We start from the raw sequence: 27,188 nt of genomic DNA on the forward strand, positions 1-27,188 counted from the left end.
TATCGGGGATTCCTCTTGATATTCCGTCGTGAATTCCTCCTGGAATTCCTTCGAGATTTCCTCCTAGAATTCTTTGGTAATTCCTCTTAGATTTCCTTCGGAGATTCTTCCTTCAATTCTTTCAAAAAATCCTCATGGAATCACTCCTCCTGCAATTCCTTCAGGATTTCCTTCTTGAATTTCTTCGGTAATTTCTCCTATTATTCATTTGGGAATTTCTTCTAGTATTCGAAGATTCCTCCTAGAGTTCCTTCGAGGATCCCTTCTTAAATTTCTTTGGAGATTCCTCCTCCACTTCTTATGGGGATTCATATTAGAATTCCTTGGGGGTTTCCTCTTTGAGGAATCCGCATGTAATTCCTTCGGAGGTGATCTCGGGGATTCCTACAGGGATTTCTCCTGTAATTTCTTCGGGGATTTTTTCTAGACTTCTTTCGCGGATTCCTCCTAAAATTCATTCGGGGATTCCTCCTGTTATTTTGTCGGGGTTTACCCCTGGAATTCCTTCGGGATTTTCACATGGAATTTCTTTGGTATTTTCTCTTCAATTTCTTCGGAGATTCCTGCTGGAATTCCTTCGAGAGTCCTACCAGAATTCGTGCAAGATTTCTCCCTGAAATTCCTTCGATGATTCTTCCTAGAATTCTATCGAGAATTTCTCCTGGAATTCTGTCGTGGATTTCTCTTGGAATTCCTTCGGATATTCCTCCTAGAGGAATTTCGGAGATTCCTTTTACAATTCCTTGGGGGGTTTCTTTTGTGGGGTTCTTCCTTCGAGGATTCTTCTTAAAATTCTTTCGGAGATTTCTCCTGATATTTTGTCGAGAATTCCTATTGGATTTCCTTCGGGATTTCATCTTGAAATTCCTATGGTAAATCCTCTTCGAATTTCTTCGAAAGTTCCTCCTAGAATTCCTTCGGCGATCCCTCACGGAATTGCTCCGGGAATATGAGATTCCTCCTGAAATTCCTCCGAGGATTCCTAATAGAATTCTTTCGGAAATTTGCCTAGTATTCTTTCAAGGATTTCTGCTGGAGTTCCTTCAGAGATTCTTTCTCGATATTTTTCGTTGATTCCTTCTTTAAATCCTTTGGAGATTCCTTCTCGAAATTCTTTAGAAATTCCCGCTAGAATTCCGTCGGGGATTCCTCCTGGAAATCCTTTGGAAATTCCTGCTGTAATTCCCTTGGGGTTCCGGCTTGAATTCATTTGGGGAATCCTCCTGGAATTTCTTTCGAAGATTCGTCCTGGATTTCTTTCTGCAGAATTCTTCAGAATTTTTTGCAGAGATCTCTAAAAGAGATTCTTGTACTGCCAGAGTTTCTTCAGGGTTTCATACAGCAGTTCTTGCAGAGATTAATCCAGATTTTTATTTCATGGAATTTTTCAGAAGTTTCTTTCAGGTTCCTCCTAGAATTCCTTCTGGGATTCCTTCCTGAAATCATTCGGGGATGCCTTAGACTTTATTATCAAGTTTGAAAGCTTCTGAAGATTCTGAGAAAACAAAACAAAAAACTGTAGCAAAATCAATATCAATTTGCCCTTCATTTGCAATGGAGTAATGCAACATTTATTTCACTAAGGATACGGTAAAGTCTCAATTTCCAATTATAAATATTTGTTTTTTTTTTTAAAGACACGGACACGTTTAATGCTTCCAGTGAGCTATTTGCTCTTTGAAGGAAGCACGACACTAGACAACGGACTAGCATGCAACGCCCAGTGGCACAGCCGAAAACTTTTCCTGACAGCTGCGGCGGGAATCGAACCCGCGCTCCTCAACACGATGCGACTAAAGGCTTGGTGACCTTAGCCGCACGACCACGAAGCCCTGACCTCGAAACAGCCGCGAGTACTTCGGCTTCCCAAAACTAAAATAGTATTAGGGCAGTTAAAAATTTTAAAAATGTAAACAACGTAAAAACAAAAATGAACAAATCATTTTGGCTCATTTATGCCCATCCCATCATTTTAGCTGTACAGAAGCGGAACAAAAATAACTCTTGACTGTTTCTTGGGCGCCCGAGCCTTCCAAATAAACGAATAAGTAAAAAAATGCCGCAATAGGTCTAATCACGCAGTGACGGACCCGAACAGAAATAAAAAAGGTATTCATTCTAACGTAATAGTTTATGTCATCAATGGTCATGAAAAAGCTCAGACTACAAACTCTAGAGCGTAATGACAACTTCTTTGCCTTGCCAATGTTGAAATTATGGTCAAATTTTGGTCACGCCGATGACGCCGCCGCCGCCGGATAAAAATGACCCTCACGCCGCCGCCGAGCAAAATATAATCGGCGCACAGGTCTACCACCCATCTATCCGTGGTAGCCTTTCTACTGACCAAGATCGATCGATACTCAATAATCATTTTAGCTATTTAAAAGTTGAACAAACAATTCTTAAGCAAACTTCAGCTTAAGGAACTGTTATTCAGCTATGTTTGTTTCTTGTGTAGTTACCCATATTGCATGGCATCATAACTCAAGCTTCCATTCCGTGTCCGCCATCTTTTATTTTAAAACTAGCTGAACCCGGCAAACTTTGTCTTGCCTACTGCGTTTTTTGACGTTTCAAGTCTTTAGCCAAGTCCAAGTCCCCGTTCGAAAGGTATGAAAAATCGATTTTTAAAAATTCTCAATTTTTCCATGTTTTATGCTTTATAAACCTTCCTTGGGTGAAAACTAACAGAACAAAACTAAGACGACCCAAATCGGACCCTCCGTTCGCAAGTTATGCGCGGTCCCACGTATGCCACTGCATTTTTATATATATAGATGGCGTACCCATATCACATGGTACCCGAAGCAGCATTGCCGTTAAATAGCATACATTCTGGAGTTTTGGCCGCCATCTTAGAATTCAATCCGTAATTCCAATACTAATATAACCACCTCCACAATCTAAAGAATGTGTATGCCAAATTTGGTTGAAATTGATTGAAATATATATTTCGCATTGAAAATGAAGCTCATCGATAGTGACAATATGTAGTATTTTTAGCAGGCATTGTATTTATCATCTGAGCAAGAGATCATCTTGGCTTGTAGGAAAGATAATATCCCTAATCAGAGATGGCACTGAAATGATCCATCTCGTCATCTTAAGATGATCTGAGCTATCTTGACAGATCGAACAACATAAAAGTTGAATTTGAAAATTAAATTAGTTCTAGGAATATATTTATGAACGAACGTAGAATTGCGATCAGTATAATTTGGATGTGGTGTGCATTCCATCGGGCTGTGGGATCTTCATACTGAAACTATGTACCGGTAGATGAATTCCTCTTTAAATAGCTTTTTAATTAGTGGATTGGGAACAAGTCGAATGTGCTTTTTCAACGATATGGTTTTGCGGAAAGCACAGACAAACAGACGTAACTCTTAAAGGAAATTCCTCAAAAACTTTTGCCCGGTGCCTTTTTCATGAGCACACTGCCACCTGCTGGTAGAACCACGCGAGACACGGTCGGCCATGATGGATTTCGATTTGACGTTTGTCTAACACTCACACTACTAAAAAAGCGCCTGTAATTTTCATTTGCATCATTCAGCAACGTGTACACTGACAAACGTCAAAGCGATCGAACACTAGCGCATCTGGTGGAAGGATCGCGCAAATCAAATGAAATTCGAATTGATCGTTAAATGCATTTGCCAAGCCGTTTTGAAGAGTGTTACGTCTGTTTGTCTGTGCGGAAAGTGTCCAAAACAGGGTGGGTAGAAAGATGGTGGGTTGGGTGTGGGAGTAACCTTACATACATTACTTTTATTCTAAGGAAAAGCATCTTTTCGATTATACCAGAATGTACATATGTAATCAAGATAAAATGATGTGAAATGTAACAAAATGTAAAATCCAGTCCGGTTAGTTAATTGTACGGAGGTAGTGTCCGAGAATCAGTTTAAGTCTCAGAGTTTAAATATAGAAACGTCAACGAGGGGGGAGGAGGGAGTCTCGATATAGCGAAAATTAAGTCAATTGCTTTTCGTGGCTCCTAGTAATAATTTGAATAGTGTTTTTAATGTCTTATTCTGTATTTAAAATTCAATCACAGGGTAGTAAATATGGTAGTATAATAAATCGGAATCTGCTGCTAGCGTTCTTCTTTGCGCTTCTTTATTTGACGCGCCTCGGTCTGGTCACACCGATAAGACAAGCTAGATTTTTGCATGCCCAGCCGCTTATGTAAACGCGGAGAAATTCTAAAAATTAAAATAAAGCAATTTAAATCACGAAATAGTTCATTAATTACGCTATATTTACTTACCGATTTATAAACATAAAATAATGAAAATCATAAATCTCTCTTAACAGCTAGAAACGTCGCATGTTCTGTAGAAACTGTCAGAGTTCCCGTGACCAACAGCCTTCCCGGTTTGCTAAGATAAAATTTCTAATCAGATGATCAGATGAGCATAAGATTGTTTTGAAACATTTAATCCAAGAGCACTAGGATGATCTCGTATCAATCGATCATTATCCCGCTCAGAAGATGGAAAGATGAGATTAATTGTAATGCCTGATTTTTAGCATCGTTTACCCTACCTACTGAACAAGTCACAAATTATATTGTCCCCTCGGAAAGAAGGTATGAATGTAATGAACAAATTCTCAGAAGACAATATTCTAAAATTTTGCCTTATTCTGAAGATATGTATTCACGTCAAAAGGATTGTCTTATTATATAGGACGCTGGGCGGATATGGGTCAAATTCGGAGCTTTGCTTTAAATATTATTCAAATTATTTGGGAAATTACTCTGCGTTAACCGCAGCTCATTAGATAAAAAGTGTCATGAATGTATTTCCCAAGAATCTAACGCAATTCCAGTGCGCACAATGACCACGATGAATCACACCACCATCAAATGCAAAGCAACGCAGAGCACATGTTCCCGTAGTCCGGTAGTAGTTTATCACAATGGATCGTCACAATCATACACACTTCGGTTACTCTCTCTCTCTCTTCCGTGCAATCAGTCTGAAAGAACGATCACTGCCACTGCCAGAGTGTCAGCCAATTAAGTGTAAATTACACCGACGACGATTTTCATTTCCCCAGAAGAATCATCAGCTGAGTCGTGCCTTCGGACGGTTACGTGTCATCCTCTTGGCACAGTCAGTGAGAGTGATATCACTTCCGCGCGCAGCCACCACATGAGTTGTGGTGATTCCCGTTGTTCTGGGCGCAGACGACGATCGCGACTTCAGCATCTTCTAGTTCAGTGACAGCGCGGTGCCGGATCGTTTGAGATCGAAGACCACCTAAGTCTAGAGCATAGTGTGCCCCCGTAGTAGTGGAAGCAAAGACAGTGAAGACGGCGCGAAGAATGCCTATTTGTACGCTGCCGACGGTCAGGATCTACGAGGACTTTGACAAGATCAGTGCCAAGGAGGTGTATTTTACGGAGGCGGGCGACAAGATCACGGTGAAGTTGCTTCACTTTCCGAACTTGAGCCCGGAGGAGCAGGAACATCTACAGAACATGTCCGATAGTGATATGAGTGGCGGAGGTGGCCCGGGGCTTCCGTTGGAGGAGCGACAGAAAGCTAGGAAGAAGTCTACGGGTCGAAAGTTGAGTGCTGAGCAGCGTAGATCCAGCGGAAACCTGCGCCGGAACTCGAAGGAGGACATCAGTGGAGATGTTCACAGTGTGGCGGCGTCCCGAGTGCATCCGTACAATCACTATGGTCATCATCATCATCACTACAGTCACCATCACAGTCACAGTCACCACTATCAGGTGCGGACTCCGCTGGTTCAGCACCCGTCCGGGGATTCCAGCAGTGGGTCTTCCACGCCGGCGACTCCGCTGCGATATCGTCTGCATCGATCGCCCTCGCCACGGCTGGGATCATCCAGTTTGTGCCCGGGGTACGAACAGTACCAAATGTCACTGCTGGAAGTGCCGCTGCCGCGGGACTATGGCGATGCGTCCAGCGATGATCTGAGTTCCGAGTGGGACTCGGATGTGCCGGATCGGAGCGAGCAGGGAGCGAAGGTAAGTGGATCACTTGACGTTGGTCAGAAGCCAATGATCACATGTTTCTATCAGCATTCCTTTAAACCAGATTTCAAATAACTTTTGATTGGTACTGTTAACACTTGTTGGGGATAGCTTAACCGGCGCACAAATTGAGATGGGAAGCTTACGCCTACATCTCATCAAGCCCAATTAGCGTGAGGCGTGAGGCGGAGCAATGTGGATAATTATCGCGTTCACGTGGTGATGGATGATCATCACTTGATCACTGCCTGCTTGAATTGAATGCGATCCACCTCAGTTCAGATTGCAGCGCAGTTGAATTCTTTCAATTTACGGTCTAAGCTTGGCGAGTTATCTTTTAAACGATGGAAAAGTGGATCATCTGATAGGCAGTGTTGGGAATACTCACTTGCGAAAATTTAAACTCACTTGCTTCTATCTCAGTCCAGAAGCATGCTATCAAAAAATGATGTTTGAAGGGCTTTTAGATTGTAGTTTGATCTAAATATTGGCGGATAAAGTAAAGGTTGCAGACGCATACCAAAACCGTGAGAGAGCTGTGAGTACAAGGTGAGTATAAATTACACGAATTTTACTCACCATGTACTCACAGCTGCCTCACAACTTTGGTATGCGTCTGCGACCTTTACTTTATTCGGCAAACTTTTAGATTAAACTACAGTCTAAAAACCCTTCGAACATAATTTTTTGATAGCATGCTTCAGGATTGAGATAGAAGCAAGTGAGTATCACTCTTACAAGTGAGTATTCCTAACACTGCTGATAGGTGCTTGTGTGTCGTTAACAATGCAAATATTTAAGGTTCTTATTGTCATTTGAAACTTCCAGTAATTGAATCGATTTTTAACGAATACTAAGATCAAAACTAAGCTATGATCGATTGATTACTAGCAGGTCGTCACATTGGGGCATTTTTTTATTATCGTACAAATTAGGCCGAAGGGTCTCAGATTTTCATGAAACTTTTTCCACATGCAGGGCACATGGATACCTATATGAATAAAAAAAATGAGAAGAATTCAGCGTCGCCTATTTTTCCGGAAAACTCAGGTGGAAATTTCTTGTTTTCCCCTGACACTACTTACTTTGAAAAATCATAACTCAAGAACAAAGAATCGTGGAAACCATCGTTTTTTTTAGAAAATGAAAGCAAATTTTCTCAGAAATACAAAAAAAATGAACTGGACAAAGTTTTCCCAAAAATTTTCCACAGTTGTGAAAATTCGGAAAAACTATGCCCGAACTTCCAAAAAAATATTTTTGAGAAGATTATTTCAGAGATTAAAATTTTTGAAATGCATTTTTTTTTTTCGTTTTTGAGGTATAGCCATAATTCAGGAACGAAAAAAAAAGTGCATTCCAAAAATTTCAGCAATCAAAGCTTATGAAATTAACTTCTCAAAACTATTTTTTTCGAAAATTTCCCGCGAGTTCGGACATAGTTTTTCCGGCTTTTCTTTATGAATTTTCTCAAAGGTGGAAAATTTTGTGGAAAACTTTTTCCACTTCATTTTTTTTTATTCCTGTGAAAATTTGCTTTCATTTTCATGAAAAAACTTTGTTTCTACGATGCTTCGTTCTTGAGTTATGATTTTTTCAAAAAAAGGCTTATATGGCACATTTGGACATTTTTAAACAAAATTGGCCATAACTCAAAAACAAAAAAAAGTGCATTCCGAAAATTTCTGCAATTGAAGCTTATAAAATAACCTTCTCAAAAATATTTTTTCGAAAATTTTCCACGAGTTCGAGCATAGTTTTTTCGGCTTTTTTACGAATTTTCGCAACTGTCAAAAATTTTGTGGAAAACTTTGTCCAGTTATTTTTTTTTGTATTTTTGAGAAATTTGCTTTTATTTTATAAAAAAAACTTTGTTTCTACGATGGTTCGTTCTTGAGTTATGATTTTTCAAAGTAAGTAGTGTCTGGGGAAAACAAGAAATTTCCACATGAGTTTTCCGGGAAAATAGGCGACCCTGATTTTTGTTCTTTTTTTTTGTTCATATATCTATGAGCTCTGCCTGTGGAAAATGTTTCATGAAAATCTGAGACCCTTCGGCCCAACCCGTATGATAATAAAAAAAAATCCCCATTGGTCGAGAAATAATTGCTCAATTATTACCCGAGCAGAAGGGACTGACAATAGCAGGGAAATATTTGAACAAAATAATTGAATGATGATATCAGTTATTTTTATGTTATTTACATTACATATTTTGCTATAAACTAATCTGGCATAAACGGCAAACAAATGTCATAATAATAAAATGATCCTGCAGGACCATTTAAATAAGCTGTTGAGTTAATTTCAATAACAACTTAAAAATAGTGAATTTGAAAAATATTTCAATAACAAATTTTGAAAATTATTAGTAACATATTGGTAATAATAGGAGAACAAACTTTAATATGCCACAAAGCTTATAACTAAGTAGTGTTTCTTGAAGAAGTGCCCTGAGCAATTGTTCGAATTTTTGATAAAATCTTCGGAAAAATTCCTGGAAAATCCTTTGGAAAAACTTTGATGAAATTCTCGAAGAAATTTTCATGAAAATCTTGGAACGAATTTTTGGATCAATGATAAAAAGAATTTCTTAAGAAATTCTTAACCCTCTAACACCCAATTGTAATACCATTGTAAGACTCTAATGAGTATGGTTTCTAAATCAGCATGGCATCAAAAATGTTGGTCGTTGATATCAGTTCATTACTTTTGATTTATTTCATTTTTTCAGCACTGAAACGGAGAATTTTTGAGAATTTTCTGGAAGCTTTGTGTTAGTTCTTCCTAAGATTTTTCCTGGATTCAAGAATAATGTCAATAATGCCATCAGGATTCAGTACTGATTCTCAAAAAAAAATACTGGAATTTCTCCAGAACTTCCTCTGATGATACAGCAGCCCCAAGAGATTTTTTTGCAATTTTTTTTTCCAAAATTCGGCCATTGATTTCACTAAGATTTCGTCAGGAATTCCTTCTATGTTTTCTCCAGAATTTTTCAGATGATTTTTGCAGAAATTTCCCCAACATTTCTTCCACAAATTCGTCGTCATAAGTCTTTAAAAACTCTTTGATGACTGCGTTATAACATTTTTTTAGAAATTCCTCCGAAAAATCTTCAAGAATATTCTCCGCCGAGAGTTCTTCCAGAACTTCACCAGAAGATTTTTCGAAGAATCCTCCAGGATTTGTTGAGAAGATTCTTCCAAGAATTTCAACAGTTTCTCAGAAAATTTATCTTAAATCTCTACGAGAATTGCACGAAGAGTCCTTTAAAAGGTTTCTCCAGGAATTTATCCAAAGACTCCCTCAGCATTTCCAAATGTTTTTTTTCGAAGTTTTTTCAGGAAATTCTCAGATTATTGCATTTTTTGAAGCTTTGTGTCATTTCTTCCGTAGATTTTTCCCTGGATTCAAGAATTATGCCATAAATTACTTCATGATTCTATAGGAGCTCCACTAGAAACTTTTGTAAAATTCCGCCATTGATTTCACTAAAGATTCGCCAGAAATTTCTTCTGTTTTCTCCAGAATTTTTTCTAAAGGTTTTTGCAGAAATTTCTTTCAGAAATTTGTCGCCAGATGTTTTAAAAAAAAATCATTGAGGATTTCGTTTTAGTTTTTTCCCGAAAAATCTTCCAGAATATTCTCCGCCGAGAGTTCGTCCACGGAATCTTTCGTCTTTTTTTTTTTGAAGATTCCTCTAATTTTTCAAATATTTCTTAAGAAAATTCTGTTTCCATTGATCCAGAAATTCATCCCGATTGCTCTGAAGTTCTTCCAGAATTTCACCCAAAAGTTTTTTTTAAAGAATTCTCCAGGTTTTTTAGAAGATTCTTCCAAGATTTTCAACAGTTTTTCAAACATTTCCCTTAAAATTCTTAAAGTTCCTTTAAAGGTTTCTCCAGGAATTTATGCGAAGATTTCCTCAGTACTTCCAAATGTTTTTTTTTTCGAAGATTATTCAAGAAATTCTACAGAGGATTCGTTCTGCAATTTACATCGTAACTGAATGCGAAATTGAAGCAATAAAATAAACAAGTCATTAAGGTCGAAAAGCTTATACCCTGTTAGGATGTTAGAGTAAAAAGAGGAACTGACGCTAAACATGCACGCACATGCTCTCCACCACGGACATCAACGTACACAATGTAAATCTCGAATGACGTAGTGTTGATATCAAAACCGATTCGTATTTAATGAATTTCTTCCCGACAATATTTTGTTAAGTTATGACTTTTTAAAGTTCAAATTTGCTTGTAAAACCCGGAATTGATTTGATGCACCTCCTTATTTCAATGGTTTTGGTTGACAATCAAAATGTAGGGTGGTCTTGAGAATCAAAGAAATTTTTTGAAAATGTGGACAAACCTGTATTGCTTTGTCAATTTTTTGAAGAATTCCTCCAGTTCCTCCAAGAAATTTCCTTGGGATTTCTTCAGAACTTTTCTTTAGAAATTTCTCAAAAGATTCTTCTTGAAACTAGTCCATGGGTTTCATCAAGTTTTTTTTTCCAAGTTATTCCTCCAAGAATTCTTTTGGGGATTTTTGAGAAATTCCTCCAAAAATTGCTTCAGGAATTTCAGAATGAATTCCTCTAGGGATTTCCCAAGAAATATCTTCAGAGATTCCTTAAAAATGTCGTTCCGGCAGAAATTACTTTACAGTTTCTTGCTTGCAACATAACTTCTAGACATTCAAGCCGAGAAATTTCTCCAGCAATTTCTGTAGTAGTTCCGTCGTAGATTCTGAGCTCTTGTAAGAATTTCCCTATGGATTCCTTTAGATTTTTTCATGGCAGTTTTTTTTCAGAAAATCTTGCTGGATTCCTACAAAGGTTCGTTCAGAGATTACTCCATATATTCTCCTGGAATAACATCAAGAATTTCTTCAGAGGTTCCCTCGGGAATTTCATCTAAAATTCATCCGCAAATTATTTCTTGGAATTTCTTCAGAAATTTCTCTAGGAAATTCTTAAAAGAAGCTCAAAAGGGATTTTTCCAAAAGTTCGTTCAGGAATTCTTCCAAGAATTGCTTTATAAATTCGTTTTGGGATTCACTCAGTCCTTTCTCCAGGATTATTTTAGAAATTTTACCCTAAAGGAGTTTTTCAGAGCTTTACTCTGGTGCTTCTCAATGATTATTACTACTAGTAACTAGTAGTACTTGGAGAAGATTCTTCAGTACTTCCTGATGTACCTTAAGAAATTCCTTCAGAAAATTCCTTCAAAAAATTTCTTTGTTCCAGAAATTTCCTCTGTGTTTCCTTAAAGAAGTCCTCCAGGACTTTGGTTTTAAAAAATTTCAGCAGGACTGCTTCTAATATCTTGAGAAATTGCACAAGAAATTCTTCGAAGCTTTTCTGCTAAAGGTGTCTCCAGTAGTCTTACTATTGTTTAAGAAATTTCACCAATGATTTGGAAACTCCCGATAGAAATCTCTTCAGGGACTTCCTCAGAAACTAATCCTGAAATGCCTTTGTAAAATCCTCCAGAGTTTTTTCTTGGAATTATTTCCAAAATTCCTCTACATTTTTCTAACGAAAATCAGAGATACCACAGGCGATTCCCACAAAGATTATTCCAGAAATTCCTGGTAAGATTATTTCAGAAATTGCTTCAGGAAACAGAAATCTCTTCCAGACAATTTTCAAGAATTTCTTCTAAAAAATCATTTCAGGTTTCTGGGAGAGTTCTATCAGGGATTCCTTCAGAAAATCCTTAAGGGATTAGTTTTGAAAATCAAAAATATCCTCGGAGGAAGTTGGCACTTTCGGTCTTGATAATTGAACGATTTCATTCTGTTCTGCCCAACGTTTCGGCCATGGAATGTGGCCTTTTTCAAGGGAAAAATTAGTTCATCGTTTTCGTCCTTAATTGTCTGTTTTTGTAGTTGTAGTAGCCCAGATCATGACCAAAATTAGAATAACTAGCCACAGAAGTCCAATGTCGCGACTGTTCGTGTGACTAACATCTAGTTTGCCACGCCCTTACAGCGTCAGTAGCGGTACTAGAAGTGTCTAATAAGTTTTGTTTACCAAAACAAAAGATGCTCTTCAATCTGGGCACATAAAAACAATCAATGATTACAATAAAATATATTAATTTAATTAAATAGAAAAAGTGACTACAGCGCCATTGGAGTTCTAGTGTATTTCTATTTGACCAAACGACAACCACAAAAACAGACAACTTAGGACGAAAACGATGAACCAATTTTTCCCTTGAAAAAGGCCACATCCCATCCCAAGTAACACACATGTTATATAAAAGTTACGACAGCGCAAGTTTTGGTTGTATAGAAGTTTATTTTACGTTATTTCAACACAATGTTAGAATTACGTAAAATAAACTTCTATACAACCAAAACTTGCGCTGTCGTAACTCTATTATAACATGTGTGTTGCTTGGGATGGCCGAAACGTTGGGCAGATAAAGTCGTTTAATTTTCAGAACTGATTTCCAGTCTTTTGCCAAGAATAATTGAAAAAATCTTCTCGTAATATTTTGTTCATTTTCTGAAAGAACTGCTTATAACATATCTGGAGTAATCTTTGAAAAACTCTCAGGATATTTCTGACGGAATCGCAGGCGCAATTGCAAAATGAACCTTTGTAAGAACTTCTGTATGAATCCCTGGAGGAATTTCTTAAGAAATTCCTGAAGAAACTCTCATAGAAATTCTCGACAGTTTTTTTCAAAGAGAATTTTTATTGAAAACAAATCCTTTGACTAACTTTTGAAAAAAAAATCCATTGCTGAGTTTTCTTTACGAAATCTTTAAAATCTCTGCAGAAAATTCAGAAGGAATCCACGGAGGAATCACTAGAAGAAACCAAGAGGGAATTTTCGAAGACATCTCGAAAGTCTGTAAAAATCTCAGAAGGTGTTTTGGAAGGAATCTCGGAAAAATTCCTAAAGGAATGCCAGAAAGAATTCCTTCAATGATTCTTCCCGGGATTCCGTACGACATTCCTTTATTTATTTAGGTGTTTCTCCTGGACACTTTTAGAAATTCCTAAAGAGATTTCTTCCGGAATTCTTTTTCAGATTTCTCACGAGATTCCTTTACGAATTTCCTCCGGGATTTATTTGGAAATTTCTACAGAAATCCATCAAGGAGTCCTCCAGGCATTTCATCAGGCATTTCTCCCGAAATTCTTTCATTCATTCCTCCGGGATTCCTTTACAGAATTCTTCAGGGATAATTCCTGGCTTTCCCCCCGGGACTCCTTCATTGATTTCTTCCGGGATTTCTGCAGGGTTTTTTCTCGGAATTTCTTTAACCCTTCGAAGCCGGAGGGGTCATATGTAAATGACCCCGACATAGAAACGGCTGTATAAATTCACGCATTCAAAAAACAGAATGCTGTTTTCGGCAAAGTTGTTAAGGAAAATTGGGAATATTTGTATTTGAGACTTCTCTGACAACCTAGAACATCCTGAGCACCATAAAGTTTGGAGAAACGAACTAATTCACATACCAGTTGTTCTAAAAGCTGAATTTGGGTATGGGTTACGTTCATATGTGTTCATTTAACCTGTGTTAAGAATATAAGAATGGGATGTTCTAGATGTTCCAAACTGTCCTGTAGTGAAGTCCTTCAAATCTACAAGAATAATTTTATGTGTTTTCGCCATAAATAATAGCATTGCATAATCTGCTGGGATCCGCGAAGCTCTTGAAATCTGTAATGTCATTTAGAGCTACTATAGGGATATTCCAGGTCAGCCAAACTATCTTGGAGTTCAGAACGTCAGGTTTACACTCGTAACAGTAGCCATATCTGATATATGTACTGAATAATGTTGCATAATCAATCGCGGTTACTGGACCAACCTGAAGTCTACTTGGTATTATTATTAAACTTTGGAACATTCAGGGTCGTCTAAACTGTTTTATAATGAAGTCCTTCAAGTTAACAAGAATAACCTTATGTGTTTTCACCATAAATTGCATTGCATAATCAGTTTGGATGACCTAGGATATCCCAACTGATCTGATACTGTCTTTTGAACGTTCAGAAGTCTTACTGGACATGATAGATAACAAATCGTAGCTTTGTACAATGGAAGAAGTTACCATTACACGCGTAGACTTTAGGACCAAAGCTCAAGAACAGTTTGAATGACCTGCGATATCCCGACTGATCTGATACTCTCTATTGAATTTTCAGAATTTTCTTTTATACCTTTAGGAATCCCTCTCGCGGTTCCTTTCGACATTTCTCCGGAAATTTCATCAGGGATTTCTTCAAAGATTTCTACAATGATTTCTTCCAGTATTTTGTGTATTAATGGGTTAAATGCAAAGCTAAGCTACGATCGATTGATTACTAACAGGTTATCACTTGGCTCGTGAGATAATTGCTGAATGATCAATGATGCTCACTTGATCTTTCGCATCCTTCAGGTCCGTAACTGTACAATGTACAATGTACATATATATGCCTGATGCACTTGCCAATTCCCTCTCGATTGATTGTTTATTTCTACGATCGATCGAGCAACAGCAAATCAAGCTTCAACAAGTTCATATGCACTAGCACCGCTCGACGGACACTAATCGTTTGGGGATTGGTTGATTTGCCCGCTTAAACTGAATCCGCTGTTGAAGGCGCAGTTAGTACTTGTAGCTGATTGGTGACGACGATCATGAGGATTGTCATTAGCAGACGATCACAACGTCACCGATCGATCGTATCTTTGCTGTTAAAACAGTGACGTTTGTCGTTTTCCCGGAATCAACTGCTAATCATGATGACGTTCGAAATTGGCTGATCAGCCTTAAAAGAGTGATGTACAAGTTTTACGCTCCCTGACGACGATCCTTGAGTAAACGATTGATTGATTAGTTTGTTGAAATAAACCTAGCTCCGGTCCGAGTCAATCAAAGGCGCTCTCGGCGGTTGTTTTGATATGGAGAGCTATTTTACGACTATGTTTTAAAAAGCCAACACGAGCCTATCTGATTCGATTGGCAATCATTCATCGAAATCAGTTTAAACCAAGCTAATCAAATCGAAATTCATTATTAGCGTGTATTTTTAGAAAAGACTTAATAAAAAATGAGAAGAGGGTATCAATGAGCATAAATTGCATGTTTCCATTTGGAAACTTTCCAGACAATTCGTTGGAACAACTTTTATTGCACGTGTATTACGTGTCACTAACGAGGTACAAAATTGAATGGTACACAGTTATTGCATGGCAGAAATCAATTTGTCTCAGGTTACACAATGATTATATAGAATCGAATGTTGATGGGAAGAATGTTCAGCTAGTGGAACATTCCAGTATTACACAAGAAAATAGACTTGTCATGTTTGGAAATAAAAGAAAAATCTTGCAGTCTACGTTCTAGACGATTTAACTGTCTATAGAAAATTATGGATTTTACAACAAGTTTTTCCTCGTTACTTTTTTAAGCTTCAAAACGAATGAATAAAGTGTTGTAGAAATTGGACATAAACCCCTATTTTGGGCGCTTCCCGCTATGGCTGTCGGTTTTGCATTGTTCGATTTCCTTTTTATCTAGGGGTCGCAGTAACGACCACTTTTGGTGAGTACCGGTATTTCGGTACTGGGTATTTTTACTAAATTAGTAATTGCTTCTATTCTATAAAATTCACAAAGAATTCTTTCAAAGCATCTTTCACGATATATACAAATATACGGGACTTCACATCTGACTTTTTAAAAAGAAATCTTTTTCTTCACTTATGAACACTAAGTCCCGAATTTTATTAATCATTTACTTTTCATTTGCTACATAAGTCTTTCCTACGGCTGAAGGCCACACTTTTCTATCAGACTTCACTTAGAACTTCTAACTGCTCGCACTCAAGGTTTCCTACTTACTGACTAGCCTCGACCACCTGGGCTGAGGGCGCACCTGCGTCCTCCGGTGGGGCTCGAGGAGAATCTTGCTGGCATCAGCGAAAGGCCATCGGATGATGTTGGCCTGGATTGCGTCGATCGAAGTATTGGTGACCGTTGCCGTTCCAGGGGCATTGACACGCGTCGCTCGGGGCTTCGATGTTGCCAACGGTCGGTCCTCATGGTGGATTGCTGACTGCGTTGTCAGCAACTGTATGCTCGTCGTCCAAAGTTCGTTGTCGCCAAGGGTTGATGTTCGTTGTCGCCAAGTGTTGGTGTTCATGGCGGTTTGCCAAGTGCCTGGTCAGCATCTAGTCCACGATGGTAGAGACCATAGATCGTGGGTAGAGCTTAGGGATGTCCATAACTATATTTCTGAAATTCCTCCACTTTTTTCCAAAAAAAATATCTATGAATTTGAGCAGAAATTCCTGAAGAAAGTCTTACAAAAACGCGTTGAGAGATTCCTTCAGAAATATCTTTAGACAATTATTCAAAAATTTCTCCAGAGATTCCGTTAATAAAACTTTCAGAATTTTTCAGAAAATGTTCTAAAGCTTCCTTCAAAAATTTGAACTTTGGAAATTCTTCCAAGGATTTCATCAAAAAATCCCACAGAAACCGCCAATTTCTCCAAAAAATTCCATTAGGGATTTCTCCAGAAGTATCAGAAAGAGTTTTGCATGATTTTTTGTAGAAATTCCTCCAGGGATTTGTTTAGAAAATCCTTCAGAGATTTACCTTTTTTTTGAGAATTGTTTAAATTCCGAAAAATCATTCGGTAACTTCTTTAGGCATTCTCTCAAACGATCCCCCAAATATTTGTTCCAAAACTTTCTCCAGGATTTGCATTAGAAATTGCTCCAGGGATTTTTTTGGATCTGAATTTCTGTCAGAAAAACCTCCTGGTATTTCTCTAGAAATTCTTCAAGGGACTCCTTGAAATCCATTCGGGAATTTTCTGCAGGGATTCCTAGTAACGAACTACCCTGAGAGCTCCTTTAAAAATTTTCGAGGGTTTTTATTTTTGAAAATCTCCCATGGCTTTTATTATAAATTTGACTAATAATTTCTTCAAAAATATCTCCAGATTTTCCTCCAGAGATTTCTTTACAAATATCTGTAAGGATTCTTTGAAAAAACTTCCACAGATTATTCAATAATTCTTTCATGGACCCTTGCTGAAATCCATCCCAGGAATTATTTGAAAAATCTTTCATGAATTCCTGAACAAAACTTCCACAGATTCTTTGGAAACTGCTCATAGATTTACTTCAAAAAATCATCCAAGAAATCCTGAAGAAATTAAGTCAGAGTTTTTTCACAAAATCTTCTAGGGATTCCTTTAGACTTTGAAATGTAGAATTTTTTAAAAAAGTCTTGCACGGATAACTTCCAAAAATGTTGCATGGATTCAAAAAATCCTGCATAGATTGCCTCAGAAATTCATCTACCAATTTATTCAGATTTCTTCAATAATCATACCTCCAGTTATGTTCATCCAGTTACGCTTAATTTTAAATTCTTCTAAAATCTTGAATTTCATTTTTAAGGCACTAAGTACTTACACTGGACTAATAACTGGCCACTGCCCTTGCAAATACTATCTGAAATTGATTGGTAAATTGCAAGAAGATAAATGTCGATTTTGTAAATTAGAGACTGAAACGTCTGAGCATTTATTGTGCGAGTGTGTTGCACTTTATCACAAGCGCTGTAGATTTCTGGAAAGGGGCATAATGGGGCCTCAGGAAATTTGGGCTTCTCATCCCAAACATGTACTAAGTTTCATACGGAACGCGGTACCTGATTGGGACAAACGCCATTTGCTGGTGACTATCCTCACTCCTGATAGTGTCGGTTTTTTCAGTACGGCAATAAAAAAAATGAAGAGGATGACGCCACAATAGATCAAATCAATGGTCGCAGTGGCATTATGTCCCCAACAAGGAAAAAAAAACATACCTCCAAATTCTTTTCAAAGAATTCATCTAGAAAACCTCTCATGAACTTTCTCAAAAATACTTCATGAATTTTTTTTTAGAATATGATTCACGAATACATTGATAATCATAAACTCAAAACTCCTCAAGGATTGCTTTATGAATTCTGCATATTAAGGAATATCCCAAACTTTCTTTACATTCCTTTAGATATTCCTTGAAGACATTTCTAATCCAGAAATTGCTTAGGAAATCTTCCAAGGATTACTTCAGAAATTTTGCTATAGATTTTGCAGACTTCTGCAGAGGATTGCTATGGAAAGGCTGGAAGACATTCTTGCAGAGATCCCGCAAAAATTGACACAGAGATTTCATCAGAAATTCCTCCAGGAGTTCCTCCAAGCGTATCTCTAAGCATTTCTCAATGTATTTCTCTGGGAATTCATCAAAAAAGGTTTAAGATTTTTATTTGGCGATTTCTCCAGGATTTTTTTTATCAAATAAAAATGAGAAACATCAGATTTCCAGATGGTAAAGCATATTTTCAACCTATCTTGTCAATCTGACTCAATAAGATGCATCAGATTTGGGAGATGGATCAAGATATGCCGTTCACGGAGATTTTTCCTTACGATGCTCTTAACGAGATTTTTAGATTAGGATTAATCCGAATAGAAATGTGTCGACTCCCTCGGAAAAGGCTTGTGATAGTCATTTCACATTATCATATCGCTCGGATTCACTGGCTTTCGAATGCACTGGTAGTACATCACGCGATCTAGTAGGCATAGCAAACGGTCTTCACATCAAACCGTCGCTAACGTCAAAGTGGACACAGAAGTCAGCTTCAGGAAGCACCAGCTTGGTTGCAATAAGGTACACCGGGGCAAGATGAAACACGAAGTTTTGAAACAGTTTTCAATACAATTTGGAAATTTTTCTTTCGACAAAAGATTGTTTGAATCAAAAACTATGTGTTATGGCATTCAAGCAGCTCACCATCATCATTGGATAACATCATGTTAACCCGCTGTTTCATCTTGCCCCACCCGTTTTAACTTGCCCCGGTGTACCTCAATCTGAGTCACACATTTTGGTGATCCTCGCAGGAGGAATTATCGTGGGTAAACCGTGGATTAGTTTGAAGATGAATTTTTGAGGAAGTTTTGTTTTCAGTTACTCTTGAAATATTCAAGGAATATTTCTGAAGAGATTTCTCAAGAAAATTCAAGAGAAATTCTCGGAGAAAATTTGAAAGAAATACCTGGGTGAAAATGTATTCTGAAGGGATTCTTATATGAACAATTTCAATATCAGAAAGAATTCTTCGAGGAATATCTGGTGGTGACAACGTGAAGAAATTTTTTTAAGAAATACATTGGAAAGAACACATTCTAAAAGAACTCTCAAAGGAATCTTTAGAGGAAGTTTACTGAACTCATTAAAAGAATTCCTGAAAGGATGCCCTTTCCACGAAATATTTAGTGAAAAGCTTTCATCGTTTTCATGGAAGTGTTTTTGGTTGAGCTTGGCATGGAGATTCAGAAACTGAAATTACCTCAACACCGTTAAATATGCCAATTGATGAAAATTCAGTCATTTTGACCGGCGTGGAATTCGGCATCGTAGTGCTGATGGACTTCAAATTAATTCAAAATTCAAAAAATCCACTTATTTCATTTGAAGTCATCCAACTAGTTAAAAAATGCATAAACTTATAAGATTTCCGGAGTTCGATTCAAAATTAGTTAAAATTGCGGTAACGTTAGAGCGATTGTCAATGGGAGCTGGCACATCAGAAGCAGGATGCCTATGGAAATCGTAATCTTTGTTTACCATGTAAAAACCAGTTTCCGGAATTAATAACACTGTTACTTGTTTGAACTTTGATACACACATACCTGCAAGATGCAACACTGTTTAATGATTTATTTATACAGAAACAACATGTGTGTATTCCAATGAAAACTTAGACCAAACACTTGATTTGCATTGCAGCCTATACACGCGATGACAATTTTTTATTTATTTTGAAAACTGATCGGACGAGGAAAATTTCAGACAATTGGGCAAAGTTACAGATTTCTGGTAAACACAATCGATTGGCTGATTTTTTTCCAGTAAACTATATGTTTGCTAGTTGTCAAACTTCTACAGGAATTTCTGACGGGATTCTAATTAGGTTTTATTGGAACAACTCACAGAAGACCGAATCCGAATGATCTCCATCGAGTTAAAGAATCTTCAAAATAATCTATACATATATAAACGAGTTTGAAATCCCCTTGAGCCAATAAAACTCACGAACGAATGAACTGATCAGCATGACTCTTACACGATTCAACTCGTATGCATGGTGGCAAATATTTGGCAATATGACGTTTGCCGGTACAGCTGGTAAACTCACAGAAGAGTGCTCAAAGTGTTAACACTGGAAACGGCGAAATTTTTTTTGAAATTTCATTTAACCTAAAAATACTAATAAATCAACGTAGCGGTGGACATCCAGCATGACCATGCTGAGGGTGCCGGGTTCGATTTCCGGCCGGTCAAAGGGTTTAGGAACTTTTCTTAAAGGAAATTTCCTTGACTTCCTTGGACATGAGTATCTTCGTGCCTGCCTTTGGCAGATGAAGCTCTCAGTTAGTTAACAAGTTGAGAAGCAATGGGGACGTTACGCCAAAAAGAAGAAGAAGCGTTCTGCATCCATTTTTTCTCTTGTAACCCAAATCGGCGATCATGACGTTATTTACTGTATAGGGCACTGCATTGTTTTGATTTTGTATGGGATTTTGACGTTTCGTGGCCTTGTTGTTTACAAAATTTCTGTAAGAGTGAACAAGAAGGAGATAGGGTATGTGTACCATTAAAAATCTCAATAACCCGACGAAGTAGTGAAAAACACGGATAACTTACCTGTAAATCAATGTAATACTTTCACAATACACGAAACACATTTGTTATCTTCCGGTGAACCATTTAATAGCATCAAACTAGTGTTATTTTGCTCCTTTAATCCTTAATTTCTTCAAAATAATTGCTACACTATTGCACCCATATTCAGCTCTCCTAAAAATCGTTAATCTTATCCGAGATCCTTTTTCAATCCTACCGAGCCTAATCAAAAACAAAAAAAAACAAGAAAAAATTCAAAACAACATATCTCACAACTACATGAAACAGCAGCAGAAACGTCAGTGCGATTTTGAAAAGGGCCAGTGAAGAAAACGTTTGTTTTTGTTTTTTTTTTCAATTACAAAATATACACGCTAAAAATTAGTTACAGCAATTCTCCATCTAGTAAATAATTTTGATTTTTTCGTTAAGTCAACATAATATTACTGATCTATGTCATTATTCTGAAATGGAGTTAAGTGCGTCTTTTGTATTTATTCTAGGGTGTTGCGTCAGTATGATCCAAAATGTATTAGTTTATCTAAACAGTTCTCAAACTCATACTAACTCGATGGAAGTAAGAAGAGAAGACGGGAAAATATTTTCAGCGTTATGTGTACAACATATCCAGAGTATTAAACAAAATTGGCGTAACAAAAAATGAAAAATGATCAATTTTATATCAAATTTTACTGTGAAATAACAAATATCCTCGAAAATATCTATTGAGTTATTTTGAACTACGCGTTAATTATTTGCATAATAATATATGCCGACGTTTTGCTAATATTATTAGAATTTAACGACAACGACGAATTCAAAAAAACAAAATCAATTTAATTACGCCTATATCAAAAAATACCCTGTACATGTTTACCACCGCTGTCACCAGACTTCCGATCAAAACATAAATAATCAAATAGAAATTCCCAGCCAGCATGTTTATTTGCCTGTTTGTTCTATATTTGATTAGCTTATAAACATTTTAGGGTATCATAAAATGTGCATTATGCTGCCATACAGTAAAATTTGAATCACGACGAAGTGTTGAGAGTTTAATAGTTTAACAAAAGTTGTATGAGCATTCAGCATTGGTAAAAGGTAAACATCTTAAGAAATTGTAATGTGTTATGAAATTCTTCACAAGATTTTCTTATTTCAGTCAGATCAGTGAATCACATGATGCCTTCAAGCAACGGATGGAAGCAGAGGAATATTAAGGTGTATTAAGGCAGACAAGAAACGGAGAAAACTTAATAGTAATGTAACAGTTAAATCGGGTGATTACCAGAAGTTTAATTTTGATGTTATAAGGCAGGCCCGTGCACAGAAGTGGCGCCAAGGGAGGGGTTTTTCCCAATTTCGGCAAAAGGCGGAGGGGCGCCTAGTATATGAAGCGTCGGTAATGGGGAGGGTTTAACACCCAAAACCCCCCCCCTTGTGCACGGGCTTGTTATAAGGTACACTGAAGCAAGATGAAACGATTGAGCTGACATGAAACAGCGGGTGAACGTGCTGCTAACTAACCGTGATAAACAATTTGAATGTCGACTCCAAAAGTTTTGAAAAGAAACGACCTTCTAGTAAAATAGTTATTTATGCAACAAGTTGCAAAATGATGATTTTTTCAGCACAAGTCGTACATTTATCCAACGAGGCTTGCCGAGTTGGATAAATACGACGAGTGCTGAAAAAATCGAGTTTTGCAACGAGTTGCATACAAAGTTTTTTGTAATTACGAAAAACACCCTTTCAGTGCAATCTTTTCTAGCTACACAAACATGTATCAGTAGGAACCACGTGCGCGCTCATGCTTGTCGGCGTAGTTTTTCGTTTGATCAGGTAGGCTCTGGTGTAGTAGGCGTCACCAATGATCGTGCTCCCGTTGTCAAACAGTTGAGCGCGGGCAAAAGCAAAAGCAGATTCAGCAGCTGCCTTGATTTGTAGTTGAAATCCGAATTGAAATCGTCCTGATTCGGATTCGAGCTGCTCAGAAGATGTAGAGGCAGAGGCTGAATCTACGGAAGGCATGGTGGTAAGCGAAAAGTGCGTGCGAGCAAAAGTGCCGAAAAGAGCTACTTTTCAGCACTCTTAAGAGTGCCGAAAAGTAGTACTTTTCGGCACACTTGCATTAGGGGTGAAAAGTAGGCCATTTCAGTATAATTCAGCCAACTGAAATGTTCAACTTTTCACAACGTAATTACAAAAAATAATTTATTGAAATGTATTTCATAGCTGCGTTTTATTTTGCCCCAGCCGTTTCAACTCATGTAAAGAAATTGACGTATCGAGACACTTCTATACTTTTTGTCAGTAAAATGGTTGAAAAAGTCGTCATTGATATAACCATCACCATTTAAAAAAGAAAAACAATTGCATTGTGAATGCATTTTCACTGCGCAAACTTTTGTTTTGAACGAGAAAACTGCTTTTTGATTTTCAATGATGACGATTATATCAAAAACGACTTCTACCTTCTACCCACTTCTTTTTTGTATATGCTTAGTTTATAGATAATTAGAGAAATAGAAACCGGTATAGGCAGAAGAATCATATATGACATATATTTTGTGAAAACTATCACAGTTGAAATAAAATAAAAGTTGCCATGTTCAGCAAGATGTTATTTTTTATTTAAAAAGTATATACAAACATTAGCAACAGTTTCTCTTACGTTACAATTGTACTGGTAATTTTCTAATTGAACTTTTTCAAATGTGAAGCTTAGTAAAAGGACAATTTCAACAGTCCGCAAGGTATTTGCTTAGCAAACAGAATACTAAAAGGTAATGGAATCTAGATTTTGAATTTTTGGTGTGGTACGTATAACTGATCCAGTGATAAATTGATCTACCAAGCAGTGCGATACAATTTAATGCCCATTATGTAAAAGTTTTGTTTTCATACGGGGAATAGTAGTTATAGATCCTATACTAACAACTTATCAAAACGCTTGCTTGAGTTCTTTTTTTTTTCTTTCTTCTCTTCTTTCAATTTTTTAGCGTTTTCTTTCTTTTCGGCTCGTTTGATGGCTTCTTCTTCCTTCTTTAAATCTCTTATTTTTCTCGCATTCTCCTTCTCTTCAGCTCGAATCAGTGCCGCTACTTCCTTCTTTAGCTTCTCCGCCTTACGCTTCTCAGCTTTCTCCAACTTTTCTTTTGCTGCTACTTCCTTGTTGATCTCTATTTGGCGGAGTTCCTGCAATCTTTCTCCTGCTGTCAGAATTGCATATGATTTTTGTTTATAAAATCGGTGTTTCGAGCATCGCTTAGGACTTGGCGGAGCTACGAAAAACTTTGAAGCGCTGACTGATTCTGTTTCCTGGTGCTTGTAAAAGCTACTGCAATTTGAAAGGTCGGACGGTGGCGTATCTGGAAGAAATAATGATAAAATTCATCAGTAAAAATATGTGCATTCCAAAAAATAAAATGAAGAGAAATAAAACATTTTGAATGAATTTAATGATCAACCTTATTTTATTTGCTTCAAAGTTACAGAACGTCTATAAATTACATTAAGGTTGAAGAAGTTGTCATTGATTAAATCGTCATCAAAGAAAAGTCAAAAGCAGTTTTCTCTTTCAAAACTGAACTGTTTTCATTGAAAATATGTTCACTTTACTCCATTGTCTGTCCACAATACAGTGAAAACTTTTTCACTACGAACTTTTCGGTTTTGAGCTAGAAAACAGCGAGAAGAAATTTCCAATGATGACGATTATGTCAATGACTACTTCTTCAACCTTAAAAAGCCAACAGTCACTATATATATAGTCTGGCGCATAGAAAATCCTAAGAACCTGGACTAAACTAGATTTTAATATTGCTTTAACCTTCTTCGTACATTAGCAGACGTTCACCCCGCTGACGTAGTGCATGCTCAGCGTGCCTGTCTAGGTAATAATGAGCCCAATGCACAACGAGGGTTAAGCATGATGACTTGATGTGATCAAATTGTAAAGTTTAAATTGTTTTTAACCCTTTGATACTTCAAGTGAAAAATGATACTTACCACACACGAATTTCTCCATCGGAATGGGCGATTCCCCTTGTTCAACATTCAACCGTGAATCTGGATACCATTCCAATTCATCCTCATCGTTGATTGTTAATTCTTCGTAATCTAACTCACGTGTGTCTTTGCTGGATTCTTGGTATTCATTTGAAACACTATTCATTGTCGTGTCTTCTTCCGGGCAATTTGCACGATACTCCTCTTCAAGAAAGGAATTATGTCCAATGAGAATCGATGATTCAGGAGTCGCCATGTCGTTGGGCATATCCAAGAAAACTGAATTATTTACTGTTTCGCTGGAATAATCTCTCGTGGAAGACCAACCACTTTCCATGTTCAAAGAGCAATTCCCATAATCAGCCAGATTTCCTTCTTCGTCTTCGAGGATGATTATTGGCTCGGCAATCGCGGCTTCCAACTCAAGGTCCATGCTGGTTGGTTCTTCATTGGATTGTTCAAAATCATTACCACATTGACCAATACTGAGTATGTTGTTGTAAATGAATGACAACATTTTGTCCTCGTTTGAAAAGCTATTATGGTCACCAAATTTGTATAGCTCAATTTTTTCGTCTCCAATCATTTCCAATGCACTTTCAATTGCCGTTGTGGGTACAAGAGTTATTCGATTTTCATGCTTTGATGTGTCCATAGGGTGGGTTGGGTCGTGCTTGTTGAAATTTGCGAAGCTGTTTTGATACGGCAGTGACTGTCAGCAACACATTTACTGTAATCCACAGCATCTGGATTGAATGGGAAAAGGCCACAGACCCGGAATGCATTTATTATTGTAGATTTTTTGAAAGCTGATTCCATAGTCTTCTCAAGCAATGGCCCGATTGTTGGAATTGTTAATTTCTCAGCCTTTTCGTCTGTCTTCCAGATTTCCACAACTCTCTCCCAGCTGTTTTTTAATGGCCGGAATATCGATACGTCTGCTGGCTGAATGATTGGCGTTGCATTGGGAAATAAGGCAATAAGGATAATACCCAGCTCTGCGCATGCGTCAGCAGCTTCTAGAGCTGTGTGCGACTTATGGCCATCGACGAAATACAACACTGGAAACTTTACATTTCTCTTGGTCAACGAAGGATATAGTACTCTTTTGATGTAAGCAGTAAAATTGTACGAGTTCATCCATCCTGATTCTGATGTACCCAACCCCCAATCATGAGGGAAGGACTGAGCTATCTCACAGCTTAATCTTTTCATTGGAAGAATCACATCCGGAGGAATTATTGTACCATCCGCAGCAAACGAAAATAAAACGGTGACGTTCTGTTTACTGTTTTGTGTTTCGACAATCGGTACATTCCTGGCACCTTTTTGGTGATGAATCCAAAACCTGCCAAAACCTTTTTTGGTGATGAATCCATTCGGAATCCGGTTTCATCTCCATTCAAAATACGCGAAGGATCTTCCAAGACATCCATGAGATTGTTTTCGATAAGATAATCTTTTACAGTTCGGAACCATTTACGAATATCATGTTCGGTTACTTTCGCGCTTGCTGATGATACTGCTTCCGGAGTTCTCAATGATAGCTGGGGATGGCGCCGCATAAACCCGGCAAGCCATTTTCGGCCTGGAAAAGAAAAAAAGCTCAACAAGATGCATTTGTTTCTAGTTTGGACATATTTTAGTTGCATCAAATGTTTTTCTATGATCAATATATTTGCAATTAGTCATAAATGTCCACAGTTTCAACTTTTTTGTGCCATAGACATTTCGTGTTCTATGAGCACTTCCACAGTTTTTAACCGAGAGCTTCCTCTGCCAATAACCATTTTGCATGTGTATAACCGTTTGATAGGCACGATGATACTGTATGCCCAAGGAAGTTAAAGAACTTTTCTTTACGAAAAGTTTCCGGACCGACCGAGAATCGAACCCGTCACCCCCAGCATGGTCATGCTGGATACCCACGCCTTTACAGCTGTGGCTATATGGGTATATCGAATGTAGGACCACTGTTGGACCAACATCGAATAACTGTTTGGGCAAAAAGCGGATTGGTCTTGGTGGCCAAAATATAAATAGGTCAATGTTAGCTTTATGGCGAACAAAGCTTCGAACTTAGCCAAGCAACACACATGTCATATTAGATTTACGGCAACACAAGTTTTGGTTGTACAAGACTAAAGGTGACGTATATTTAAGTTGCGTTGACAATATTGCTTTTTTCACTGAAAATTTTCCTTGTTTCGCTGAGCAACATGACGTTTTCTTCCAGCGAAGGCTTACGCGATACAGGAAATCGCTGAATTCGACACTAACACAGCAGAAAATCTGTCAACAATAACTCAATACACATGCATTTTCAGCGAAAAACTCTATTTGCGTGACAACAATCCACTCCCATGACTAACGGGCGACCGCCGTCAAATATCAGAATTGCCAACTGTCCGGCGACTGCTGTCAGCTCTCTTTGTCGCCGAATTT

General features: G+C 37.6%; 3 protein-coding genes across 10 annotated transcripts in view; 1 reads left to right on the top strand and 2 right to left on the bottom strand.

Moving 5' to 3' along the window:
• Positions 1-27,188, bottom strand: part of LOC109426084 (uncharacterized) — a 645,679-nt gene that overhangs the window by 122,434 nt on the left and 496,057 nt on the right. The gene's annotated exons all lie outside the window — the stretch shown is intronic.
• LOC109418410 (inositol-trisphosphate 3-kinase A) overlaps positions 1-27,188 on the top strand; it is a gene marked incomplete at its 3' end in the record, with an annotated part of 124,189 nt that overhangs the window by 65,317 nt on the left and 31,684 nt on the right. For 3 of the 6 annotated variants that reach the window (XM_062855680.1, XM_062855682.1, XM_062855684.1), the window contains 1 exon segment: positions 5,071-6,010. In XM_062855680.1, coding sequence (XP_062711664.1) covers positions 5,339-6,010 — 672 coding nt within the window. 6 annotated transcript variants of the gene reach the window in all.
• Positions 23,373-25,401, bottom strand: LOC109422895 (uncharacterized). The gene is made up of 2 exons (XM_062855686.1): positions 24,744-25,401; positions 23,373-24,103 (listed from the first exon to the last, which is right to left on the bottom strand). The coding sequence occupies exons 1-2, from the start codon at positions 25,396-25,398 to the stop codon at positions 23,661-23,663; spliced, it is 1,098 nt and encodes a 365-aa protein (XP_062711670.1). The 5' UTR covers positions 25,399-25,401; the 3' UTR covers positions 23,373-23,660.

The sequence above is a fragment of the Aedes albopictus genome, chromosome 3 (assembly GCF_035046485.1).
Source record: "Aedes albopictus strain Foshan chromosome 3, AalbF5, whole genome shotgun sequence".
Taxonomy (NCBI): domain Eukaryota; kingdom Metazoa; phylum Arthropoda; class Insecta; order Diptera; family Culicidae; genus Aedes; species Aedes albopictus.

Bases quoted from the DNA above. Each gene is read 5' to 3' on its own strand.
- LOC109422895 (XM_062855686.1), bottom strand. From the start codon at position 25,398: ATGGACACATCAAAGCATGAAAATCGAATAACTCTTGTACCCACAACG. The intron at 24,104-24,743 runs GTAAGTATCATT...TATTTCTTCCAG, and splicing joins GATGGAGAAATTCGTGTGTG to ATACGCCACCGTCCGACCTT.